At 41.7% G+C, this 13,217-nt stretch overlaps 1 protein-coding gene across 2 annotated transcripts in view; it reads left to right on the top strand.

Moving 5' to 3' along the window:
• The first annotated feature begins 850 nt into the window (after positions 1 to 850).
• The window catches only part of cttnbp2 (cortactin binding protein 2), a 33,656-nt gene continuing 21,289 nt past the window's right edge, over positions 851 to 13,217 (top strand). For both annotated transcript variants that reach the window (XM_067234747.1, XM_067234746.1), the window contains exons 1-2: positions 851 to 1,062; positions 7,227 to 7,334. In XM_067234747.1, the coding sequence (XP_067090848.1) occupies positions 982 to 1,062; positions 7,227 to 7,334 (189 nt within the window). In that variant the 5' untranslated portion in view covers positions 851 to 981. The remainder of the gene's footprint in view (positions 1,063 to 7,226; positions 7,335 to 13,217) is intronic.

The following is a 13,217-nucleotide window of genomic DNA, read 5'->3' as shown; positions in this document are numbered from 1 at the left end:
AAACAAGTTCCGTTGATAGGGCAGAGTTAAATGATCAGTACCTTAAAAAAGTGTTACATAACTGCTGTGTTACCATCATTTGTCGAAAGTATGCCAAATATATAGGACACTGTAACTATAGTGATTGTTTGAATGCAGCCTCCATTCCCATTCAATGGTGTGGCTTTACTGTGCCAGCTCTCTCAAACGCTGCACTGGACTGCCACCATCACACTGACAGGCATTGAAAGCATTCACAAACATGATTGGTTAGTGGCAATGCTATGATATTTCCCATTTAACCCAAATAGACTGTGACCCCATTCTGCTCAGCAGTGACCAATCTTGGATCAGTGCTCTAATCCAAAACAGCACATAAGGAGGCCAGTAGGCTACTATCGTGTATTTATCTATAGGCTTTTCACTGAGCTCTCAAATGCATATGATGTGATGAAATCTTTTTTAGGATATTACAGTATAACAAACATATCAACGCCAGGGGATTGTGTCGACCTTTTCTTGTCATAAGAAAATGTTTAATTATTATAGCAGAGTATCTTCATATTTTGGGGATACCCGTAATTCTTTACCCACATCTTTGAGATTGGAATTGAGTGTATTATTTTGGACGGTTTGGCTACAATAACCATTCCACTAAAATACTGTAGCCATGACTTCTTATCCAGACAAATTCTCTTGTCACTGTTCAGCAGCCTACTGACAGCGCAGTAGGCTGTCCGCAAGTTAGGAGCGTATGAGATTTTGCATCTGGAATACGCCTTGGTCCACGCCTAGTGCCAAAATTATCTTCCTTACAGCTATACCTGCGCGTCACAAACTGCAAGGTCTCATTTGTGAGACGCTGTTTCCATTATTGATGTGTTTCTTTTTTAACAACCGTTAGTGATTTGCATTCAGCAGTGTAATAGTTAAACAGTACCGAATGCGTTGTTTTATTTTCTGTGTGGTGCCCTCACTCCAGCAGACCACTACAGTAGGAAGATGGCGTCGGAGGGAACAAGCGGGGAGCAGCCTCCTCCGATACAAACACTGGCAACCACAGTGCTTGGAAATGTCGAAGCGGTAAGACATTTTGAAGAAAACATCTTAACATTGAGTTTATTTAGGCATGTCTTAAATATATTAAACATAAAGGAGGCAAAATAATAGTTAACATCAATTTAATCTGGGACAGCATAGGTCCTACATCTGAAATAAATAAAAAATCAACAATGTAGCGAACGTGATTGACTGTTACTATGAGTTATTTGTAAAGAGTCAAATGATGTTTTACAGGAATTCATCAACAGGGTTAGTTATTTTGTAACCCGTTTTACACCTCTTGTGTATTGGAACTGACGTTGGCCGCACTAAATTGTGGTTGGCATACGAACGTTTCTAACACGAAAGGAGCCTGAATGCATTGTCTAATTAAAATGTTCTTAATAGCCTACCAAATTGTTGTCACTGAAAAAAAAATGCAAGTGTATTGAGGCCACCTTGTAATAACCCTTTTACATGTTTGAATGTTCTCTGTTTGGCAGCTGCGCACTCGTATTTCAAATAGCTTTTCATGTGAAAATTAAAATGGAGACATTGATTCATCCAATCTTTCTTTTGGGGCCTAAAGATCATTCGTTTGGTATAATCCCACAGGAACTCGACAATTCTACCTAGACATAGCTACAATTTAGTAGTCTAACCTGTATATGACCAATAGAAGGATGTAAGAAAAACAGAATCATTTGTGAGGCTCCACTAATCATGGCTGAGCCACATCTAGCTGTGGTATCTCACACTAGCCCCTTACAGGTTGCAACATATGTGCTAGGGCACTGCCTTGCTACCCCTTTGTGCAAATTAATCAGCCAGTTACCCTGCAGGAGGGGGGGCCATGGAACCTTTCCCTGTTTGTAAAATGCTTGAATGGGCCCATTCGCTCCATTGGTCTGTCTGTCCAGGTCTATCGGCCTGTCAGCCGATCGCTGTCTGTACGCCTGTCCAGGACCGTTGGTCAGTTTAGAAGTGCAGAATACTATTTACCACTAACTCTCAATTAGTCTATTCCTGTAGTGTGCCCTGCCTCAGTAAATAGAGAATGCAATCCTTCCTTCACATGTTTTGATAATGCAAACCTGATGTTTGAGTCCTTTTATTACTTCAAAATATTTTCGATGTAAACTCAGCCTAGAATCACAGTCTGAGGGCTCGGGTAGACCTGCTCCATGAAAGATAAGAAAGTTTGGACCTTTTAGGAATTGTTGTCAGTTTTAACTGTTCAGTCCCTTTGCACTGCAAACTGTTTTATAACCATGGCAACTCCATTGACATGCCATGTAGCAATTATCAATAAACCTCATTGACCGTCCAGCACAGAAGGGATTTGTTAGTTTATAAATGCCATTGTAGCTAGCCAAGCAGCTAGCTAGCTCTACTGGTCATTATTTAGACAATTAGTTTTGATAGTTGTTCGTATACATGCTTTACGATATATTTTCTGCTATTGTAGATAAATCTCAGTTTGCTAACTGTCTATATTTCTAAGGAGAAGTCTGGTTCATTGATAGTCTTAATCAGTCAATGACAAGCAACCCATATTCAATCAAAGATAGTGATACCCATTATTATATGTATTTGGTCATTCCAAGCTACCAATCTGCTTCATTTTATAGTTATTTACAATGATACATTTGGTCAAGAAATTTGCAGTTTGTCACACTAATTTTAAATCACTGTTCTGGGTTTGTGTAAAGTTACAAATGGTAATGTGTCAAACTGTAGGAAAGATTGAGTTCCCAAGGGATTTAGGGGAGAGACTGTTAAAATGTGTGTAAAATAGGTGGGTGGGTGCAAGTAGAGAAAGAGATGAAGGGAGGGAGTGCTGGGGGATGGGGCAGTGTTCACCGGAGACGTTTCTAAATTTGTCTGAGTTTCAGTGACTCAGCTGGCATAGCTTGGAGTACCATGTCAGCTCGATCTGACTGTCCTGCACCCTTCTCTGCTCTACCAGCTACCATGTCAGCTCAATCTGACTGTCCTGCACCCTTCTCTGCTCTACCAGCTACCATGTCAGCTCGATCTGACTGTCCTGCACCCTTTTCTGCTCTACCAGCTACCATGTCAGCTCGATCTGACTGTCCTGCACCCTTCTCTGCTCTACCAGCTACCATGTCAGCTCGATCTGACTGTCCTGCACCCTTCTCTGCTCTCAGCTACCATGTCAGCTCAATCTGACTGTCCTGCACCCTTCTCTGCTCTCAGCTACCATGTCAGCTCGATCTGACTGTCCTGCACCCTTCTCTGCTCTCAGCTACCATGTCAGCTCAATCTGACTGTCCTGCACCCTTCTCTGCTCTCAGCTACCATGTCAGCTCAATCTGACTGTCCTGCACCCTTCTCTGCTCTACCAGCTACCATGTCAGCTCAATCCGACTGTCCTGCACCCTTCTCTGCTCTACCAGCTACCATGTCAGCTAGATCTATCTGACTGTTCTGCACCCTTCTCTGCTCTACCAGCTACCGTATATCTATGTTTCCCAAGCTGTGCTGTAAGGCCAGTGCTCTCGGGGCTTCTACTTGAATGCCCCCCATGACTTTCAGTTAAATGAAGCACATTACTCTCTGCACACTCCTGCAAGACCCTGTTTTGTTAGTCCTCAGTAGGGGAGTTTCTTTGGTGAAGGGCTTGGTAGCAAAGGTCCATTCTGTTTGGATAGGGGTGACATGTTTCTGAATGGCACTCTACCAGTGACTTCCTGAAGTTTGGCTTTGGTAAGTCTAAAGAACAGTCTAATGAACAGTTTTGTCTCAATGAAGGCAATGTTGCCAACAGTCGGCTCCAAGGAATTTACTCATGGATTTTCACACTAAGTCATTAAAAGATAAAAAGGGACATGAAGCTTTATTAAAGCTGTGATATTGTTGGATGTTCCTGCTTGCATTACAAATCACCTTTTATATAGAAGTACATGCAGTGTAGGCCTGAGATGTTACTGCATCAATACTAACCAAGACACCTAGTTGCCTTGACTCTTTCCAACCAATACCACTTGAAGGCCTTGAAGCAGTTATTCCCACTGCGACCCAAACCTGATTAATTCCAGAAGGCTGAAACTCTGACGGCTAGCCAGACTGGTGCTGCAAAGCACACGGCTCATGGAACAAGTTAGCATTAGCCTGGCTCACCTGCTCACTGTGCAGAAATGTAAAAGGGGAAATGCTATCTGGGCATATTGACCAAGACCAATGGCAATATGACACTACAGCAAGACCTTTTTTTCTACTGTCAAGAGTCGTGTAGATTCACCCTCTACAACATCCGGAAGATCAGGAGATACCTGCCTGAGCACTCCACCCAGCTGCTAGTCCAAGCACTTGTCCTCTCCAAGTTGGACTATTGCAACTCGCTGCTCGCTGGTCTCCCAGCATGTGCAACCCGCCCTCTTCAGAGGATTCAGAACGCAGCGGCCCGCCTGGTCTACAATCTACCCAGACGCTCCCATGTTACCCCGCTCCTCATCTCTCTCCACTGGCTACCTATCATGGCCCGTATCAGATTCAAGACCCTGGTATTGACCTTCCGAGCAGTGAACGGGACTGCACCCGTCTACATCAATTCTCTCCTGCAGCCTTACACCCCCACCCGTCACCTACGGTCTTCCTCAGACAACACTGGTCCCACCGCTCAAGACCGCCCGGTCCCAACACAAGCTCTTCTCCTGTCTGGCCCCCCAGTGGTGGAATCAACTCCCCACCTCCATCAGAGATACTGACTGTCTCTCCACCTTCAAGAAAAGGCTCAAGACGCACTTGTTCCGGGAGTACAACGGTACTTAGGAATGATTTGCTTGACCCGATGTTAGTTTCCTCAAGGATCACAATGACTCTTGCTTAGAGACTTGTTGCTCTTGTGGTTAGTGGTAACTGATTAAAATTTTTGTTCTCGCTGTGATATATTGTTTTTATTACTGTTGCTTGCTTTTTTCCACAGGTACACTTGCACTTATAGCGGTTCATGTTGTTTAATTGTAACTTGTTTAACTACATGCTCTTATGGTTCTTCCCTTTGGCGCTTACTTTGGTTGTTCACAATGTGTGCTTCATGTTTTGGCTACTCGCGATGTTTTTTGTCTATCTTGTTGTTATGATCAGTGACCTATGCACTTTGTAAAGCTCTCTCTTGGAAGTCGCTTTGGATAAAAGCGTCTGCTAAATGAATAAATGTAAGAAAGCCTTTCCAACCTACCATTCTCTGCGTGCCTGACCGTGAAGGGGGAATACAGTGGGCAGCAGAAATTGATTTCTGGAGACTGGAAAGAATTAATTAATTACTGTATTCTCTACTTTTAACTCATTGGTCATTGCTTAATACATTACATTTAGTCATTTTACATTTTTTATTGAATGATGCACAGGCTATTTGGAATGTAAGGCCTGCCTGAACATGTGGGTCTCTGCGTGTCTAAGAGTGGTTTGTCAGAGCAACTATAGATTGATGATTAGGATTGTGAATTGAGAGCCGTTTTTTTACTCAGCATTGGTTCCAAATTGGTCAAAAGAATTCCATGACGTTCTGTCCCACTATCGGTTCTGGAATGTCTCCTTAATTGACATTAGCTGTGTGGTTGCTGTGCATTTTTTGCACACACAAATAATTGTAAAAAATAAGACATCAGTCCATTTTTTACGTTTTTCAATAGGTTAGATTGGAGAAAGTAGGTGTACGGATTACTGCACCTCCAAGACCTGCAAATACCTATTTAGCCATGTCATGACGACTTCTTTGTCAATGTGGCTACTATGGCTCTCAAAAAACTGAAGATAAAGTATGGGCACATTTTAGGAGGGATGACAAAGACTGCAATGCTGATAGATGCAACAAATGTCAAATGCTAATTACTTAAAGGTGGTTATGCAAACAATATGACCAAACATTTGCTATAGCACAGCATTGGCCTAAAGAAGTGCAGTGTGTTCTACAAGCCTTCGATCATCCTCCACTGCTAGGACTGTCACACCGTTTACTGTAGCTAGTAGGAGCCCAATGACGCTGGAGAGAAAGGGGGAGTGATGGATTGTGTCCACTTAATTGTGAATGTGTGTTATTAATGGTTTAATTCCTTTGGTGTTACATATTTCTAGGTATATGAAATGGCACCAATGTTGTTATGGGCTGCAGTGCTTCGTGTTTGCTCCTCAAACTCTTTGTAACCATACTGTTTTCTTGACTATAGGATTACCAAGTTTTTCACCAAATCAGTCATGCATATTTTTTATACTAAGCTGTAGAGTAAACAAAGGGGATTTATATTAAGTCATAACATGTACAGGTAGAAGGCTAGCCGTCTTGATCTGCATGTCACAGCTTTGTGGAATGAAGACAAACTGGCCAAACACGGCTTCCCGTAAACCGGCTACCCGAGGGGAACAGATATTTTTATTTAGTTTGTATGGGCAGATTAAGCTTTTTATTGATTTAAGATGCTGCAAAAACTGTCTAGTTGTTCAGTTACCGTCATCCACAAGCCATGGGCCTTTGCGTCCACAGCTGGGCAAATTAGCATTGAATTATCTGCTGTGATATCATTTCACCTTTTATACCTCCAAGTTATGTGAGACAAATTAAATCAAATCAAAATGTGTCACGCAAACAGAAAATGTATTTATTGTTGAATTACAACAATGTAAATATATTAAGCGACAAATATAGGGTTTCCCCCATCTTGATTTTTAAGGGTCCTCTGGTACAATTTAAGAAACTACAGACCAGAAATCATGTTGTAACATATTTTTTTTTCTGAAATATTCAAACAGTTATGGGTAGGGTAGGTAAGTTTAACTGTGGCTTGAGTTTGAAAGGATTCATACCAAAATATCCCACCCCCTTCCCTGTTAAAGCCACTCCCCCAGCACACATAAACACGCTGCCTGACTCGGCCAAGGAAGATGCCATTGACTCAGAGTTTGGACCTTAACAGCTGTCTGTACCTCCTGAACTGTGTAGAGGCTATGTATGTATATGTTCAGGTGGCGAGACAGATTATTGGTATATTAACCATGTTAGATGGCAGGCCGTACAGTAGCTTTACAATGAACAATGACCTACAATGTTTTGTTTGTCACATTTGACTTAAATCTCTTGATGTGGTCTGGTCACATCTGGCACCAAATGTGGTCACCGTGCACGCATACATTTAGTCAATCATTCCATAATTCCTGTGTGTGTGTGTATGTGTGTTGTGTTTCAGAGATGTGAGTTTAACATGGACAATCTGAGCAAGCCGGAGCTGCTGACTCTGCTCAGTATCATGGAGGGGGAACTGGAGGCCCGGGATCTGGTCATAGAGGCCCTGAGGGTAAGTCTTGTACTTCACCATTATGATAGAACCGGATACATATTTCACTCACTCACGAGCAATAATAATACCTAGCATCATCCCTTACAGACAAGTCTCTGGTATAGAACCAGAAATAATACACCTTTGTCATTTCTTTTGCAGTCTTTATCTGTCAGAAATGCAAACCTCAGACAGAAGTAAGCCCCCATTTTACATCTGTCTCCAGTAATTACCCAAAGATAAAGCCTGTAATTGCAGTTGCTTTAGCTGCTATTAAGAGGGTTTATTCAACGAGTGAGAAATGTCTTAAGGTGCTAAATAACCAAATACTGACTTGACAATAGTCACGTGGTATTTCTCCCTTGCAGAATACAATGGACGAAAGCTATAGATAGATACTGATCCCAAGTATGCTGTTTCTACCCCGTTGTAAACCTGTAATTATCATTGAGCTAAGAAGCTTATAATTTCACCAAATGTGCTACTTAGTACTTTTTAAGATAGAGTTTAATGAAGGTTGATGCAACAGGGATGCTGTCGGGGGTGCAGGAGGAGCAGGGTGGTTGTAGTGGCGGTCGTCATGTCTGAAGAAACACTGTAGGAGTCTCTGTAGAATATAGGTCGGAATTGTCTTGTTTTGACCGTGCTCTACTTCAGACTTTGTTTATATACTTTTTGGTAGCTTCTTAATGTGAAATACTTTACAGTTTTCTAGACTAAAATAGACTGTCGTCCTGTATTTTGTAGACACCCTTGTCCATACCAACTGGGAGTGAATATTGCGTTTCTACTGTCAACCCTGCTCAGTTTCTGGGCATTGGCCTTGGAGGCTTTGTTCGGTTTGAATCCACTCTGTAGTACTTATTGTGCTTACTGTTTTGCTTTCCCCCTGGCGTATGGTGTCCATACTGGCTCTCTCCCTTGCGGATATCCTATCTCTGCTTAGAGAGAAAAAATCTCCTTACTGCCATGATGTCTGTTCCCTACACAAAGACCCTGTTTGTTCTACCAGAGATAAGACTGTCAGACAGAAAGAAAGAGAGGGAGAGGCAGAAAGAGAGAGAGGCAGAAAGAGAGAGAAAGAGGCCAGAAAAGATTGGGCTAACCCCCACCCTACCCCCTCCTCTAAATCACCAGACAAAATCTCATAAACAAAAAAAGGTTGATTTCTGGAGACTATTGACTATTATCAATATGAAGATATGTCCCGTTTCTACACAAGTCGACATCTTATTTGACAAACGACATCCACTGCGCAATGCAGGAATGTACTGCTTGTTGTCTTATTTGAATTTAGCAAGTTACCTTTTTTTATGAAAAACTCCTTGGTATTGGTTAGCTTTTGTTGAGAGGTGTTAGGAAGGTGATGAGAGGCTGGTAAGATGTAGTAACAAGACAGATAGTTAGTGCTGGTTAGTGTAGTAAGCCAAGTAAGCTGGCAATAACTTTTTTGATTAAATAAAGAATACTTGAACAAACAATGACAACACCACTACATTACCAACTGGCTTCGATGGACACATTGACATGGTGTGGAATGGATTATTAAAGGCACAATATGACATTTTACTGATAATCACACACATAATCACATGGGTTTTGGTCAATACAAGTTTTTGTTTTGTTTGCATGATATTATCAAACGCCAATAAAAAAACTTGTGCTGGAAAAACCTTGTTTGTACATTAGGTGGGTTATGGTCATCATTGGAATTTACTTTCTTTTGAGGCCTTCCACAAACATTTTACCTTGTTTTTTGGTTTTAATCACCACTTGTTCATGTCCAGGTCTCCTCAGAGGATAAAGACTCTTGTGTCGTTTGGTGCTCTGCAGGCCATTGTTTGGTGGTATTTGGCCGTTAAGAGGCTTTGGTGGCAGCAATTAATTGCTGTGTGGCTAAAGCTGGCCGAGTCACTGTATCTTGTTTCATCCGGCAAAATAGAAGAGGGATTGTAAGCAGATTATAGCCAATCGAGATCAACCACATGATTACTGTACCACATACCCCCCCCCCCCTTTTTTTTCTGGTGATAGTGAAAGCAGGTCTGTCAGCATTAATTAGCAAAAACGATGGCTTTCTGTACAGGAATTTGTTGGATATGGATTTAGTTTACCATGGAGAGGTGAAACGCAAGTTTTTGTTTGCCTTGTGTTTGCTTTCATGTACAAGAAGCTTTTCAATAGTGAAGAGATCCCGCAGCGTTCCACAAAATCCATTGGAAAATGAATATTCTCAAACCTGCTTTGAATGGTGCTCTGCCTCCCTCATCATTACGATGACAAGATGGGAAGAAATAATGGTGTGCGATGGTGGATTTTGCTAAAGCTATCTTGTTCATATAAGCACATGCCTCAGAGAGGGGAACAATCTAGAACTTATTATTTAATTGTTATTGAGAAAAAATACTGAATTAACAAGGACTCAAGATGCAGAAGAAGATTTGGCTATTTGTGTACATTGTAGTTAGGAACTGCTATGAAGCTACGCTACATTACAGTTTAGCGGTACAAGTTAATACACAGTGACATTTTATATAGGGGTGGTTAGTGATGGGAGATCTGCAGTCTGATCCAGACAAATCGATGTCAGTCTTTTGTTGAATGATTTTAGAAGTGTTAAAAGTGGGCCCATTTTGGAAAGCAACATTCCCTACTGGTAGCCTCATATCCGTACAGTGCGCTAACATTACATGTGATCCCTCATATGACTGTACAGTGGTAACCATTCTGCTCCAGGCTCATGGAGAAACAGATGCCCCACAACAATTGATCCTGTTACATTTTTACATTTACATTTACATTTAGTCATTTAGCAGACGCTCTTATCCAGAGCGACTTACAGTAAGTACAGGGACATTCCCCCGAGGCAAGTAGGGTGAAGTGCCTTGCCCAAGGACACAACGTCAGTTGGCACTGCCGGGAATCGAACTGGCAACCTTCGGATTACTAGCCCGATTCCCTCACCGCTCAGCCACCTGACTCCCATCTTCTCAAGGCTTGCCCTTTTTCTGCTTTTCCATATTCTCTTTCTCCCCTCTCCTCTCTCCCCTCTTAAAACATTTATAATTGAAACCCATTTAAAGTTCTAATCTTTTTTTAATCTAGATCACACCAACCAGAGCATAACTGAAAAATATGAAAAGCTCAGTGTGTTTGCTTTTGCCTGCTGGAGCCATAAATACTGAATCAAGATGGGCGACTTGGTTGTGGAGCATTTATTTAGTTGGACTGGGATGGGGGGGGGGGGTGGTAGGTGAATGCCTGTCAGTCAGAGGGGAGAATTACACAAGTGAAACTTGGTATGGGGGAGGTTGTACTTGTTAGGGGTAAGTGAATGTTAACATTTATCTTGTTTTGTAACACAACCTTCACCTGCCCCTTTACAACATACACTTACTCCATTTACTACGTTTAATTCTCCCCCACACTGTTCCCTCTTACTCTTTTTTGATAACCCATACACTTAACACATCTTAATTACATAGCAGTTCCTACAGTGTTTTACTCGAAGTATTGCAGTGTAGTTAATGTAATCTCAATGTGTGAGGTGTTGCTGCACAGTTTGGGTGAGTGCTCATTAAGGAGACTGGGTGCCATTCTAAAAGGGAAACTGAGGGATCTGAGAGTGGCTCATGAAGTAGGTCACAGGAAGATGTGCTCTCTCCCCCCCAGCCCCCCCCTTCTCTCTCTCTGTCTGCCTTTCCACTCAATCCTACATCTTCCGCCTTCCCAGTTACTCATCTTCCTTTCATGTCTGTCCATTTCTTCTCCCCATTTCCTCTCCTTCTGTCTGTTGTGAGTGGATGAGATGATGCTGATCCCCCCCCTCGCTGGTTGATTGGTCGTTTTATGTCAGTAAAATGGCATCACATTTAAGCAGGGTGTGAACGTGTTCACAGAGGGCCCCTCCACGTGAGACGGTGTCTCTGGGATTTCAGAATGAAATAGGAGACGGACACCAAAATAGACCCCCTCTCTTGCCTAACCTGGTCCTCCCTATGTGTGTGAACGAAACCATATATTGTTTGTTGGGGCTTAAGTTTGTCTGTAATTGTGTGCACGCCATCGTCTGCCCTTTAGTTTCTGCGTTGGCCAATGAGTTTCTTCCCATGTCAGTGCTAGCATGTAAACATGTGAGCAGGCCGTCCACTAACTAACAAGCTAGCGTGTACCCTTAAGCCTATAATAGAGTGGGTCACTGAGTTAATGCGGAGGGTGCAAGGGTTTTGGGGAAATAGTGCCTTTGAAGAGATTCAGAAAAAGGACCCATTCACTTTGTCCACAAACTGACAGTCTTTTGCTAAAATGTATTCATTTTTTCTCAGTATTCCCCACACTGCCTCATATTTTCAAGACAGTTTTTTCTTTTTCACATTTATAAAACATGAACAGAATATTAACATAATTATATTTACATAAGTATTCAGACCCTTTACTTAGTACCTAGCTCTTTTCAAAATTCCTTTTAATTAATGAATTAATAAAGTGAATTGGCCAGGATTTGGGCCTCCCATCTTCCTTGCTACGATTCTACCTGCTTGTCACTCCTGTATTTGGAAGCTCCTTTTCTTTTCTGCAGTCAAGCTCTGTCAGGCTGAATGGTGAGTGATGCTGCACGAATATTGTCAGATCTCTCCACAGATGTGACATCAGGGTCAGCGCGCCATCCAAACCTAACATGGGTTGGTTCATGACTCCCCATCTTTCTGTCTGTGAATGAGACACGTGTCCAACGTGTGTTGGATGTAATGAGAATCCTCACGTGGGGTTCACGTAGGAAAGGGTGCTGCAGTGTCGTTAAAGCCCATGGCTGGCATCCATGTAAACATACTAACTCCACTGTATGAAGCAGAACCCCTGTGTTTGCCGATTTTGAAAAAGACCTGAAGAATCTAAGAAAATATTTGGCCTCTTCTCAAACATTCGTAATGAAGCTGATCTATCGTTTTATTTGGAGCCAGTCCTACAGAAATTAGGATGTCATATATCAAAAATTGAAGGTGCTAAAATAGTTGGATTATTGTCAGAACAGTTTACTCAATACTAATAGAGAAATATCAAATTCAGGTCTACACTGTTGTGAGAGACAATGTGTGTCTAGATCTCTACATTCATGTAAATACATAGTTTATAGATTTTGACCTAGCAGAAAGTCAGAGTAAATGTGTGTGTTTGTACTGTATCTGGGGCTTCATAAAACTTTAATTTTAAGCCGTCAGCTGAGCTCATTAAACATGAAGAGAGCTGCGACTGAGGGGCATTCTGGGAAAAACATATGTCTACCATTTAGTGCTAGTCTGCATAGTAACACACAGTAGGAGAAGGAATGTGTGTATGAGGTATGTGAACCATGCTATGTATTAGATTCATCCTTCTATACGTGTTTGTCTAAAATAACCTGAAGAACCCTTAACCTTAAAGAAACTTTGACACTGAATGAAAATAGAAGGGAAATACTGTTATTCCATATATGATGATTGGGTACATATTATGAACAGTTTACATATAGAAATATATATGGTTTCAATATCTATTTGAGCACACTTTTATATACAAATTTATATATCAATTTGATGGAGCTGCTGGATGGTATTTCTACTAAGTAACTACTCTGTTTACAATGCAAAATGGTGTGCTGTTATATCAACAATTCAGGAACTGGCAGAAATACATTTAACAAGTGTGCACTGTTACAAGTTCAAGGATACAAGTTCAAGTCTTTTTTTCCCCCTTCACTTAAAGCAGCACAGGGCCATCCCATTAAAAAGTACTGTTGTGCAGCCTATTGTTGCTTGGTCATTGTATGACTGTGGCATGATGTACCGTCAGAAACACAGACTCTTCATGGTGTGTGTGTATGCATTTATGCATGTGTATTGTGGGATATGGGGACCGTGTATG

This window comes from Osmerus mordax, chromosome 4 (assembly GCF_038355195.1).
Source record: "Osmerus mordax isolate fOsmMor3 chromosome 4, fOsmMor3.pri, whole genome shotgun sequence".
NCBI classification, from domain to species: domain Eukaryota; kingdom Metazoa; phylum Chordata; class Actinopteri; order Osmeriformes; family Osmeridae; genus Osmerus; species Osmerus mordax.
This window is presented reverse-complemented; position numbering and strand designations above follow the sequence as displayed.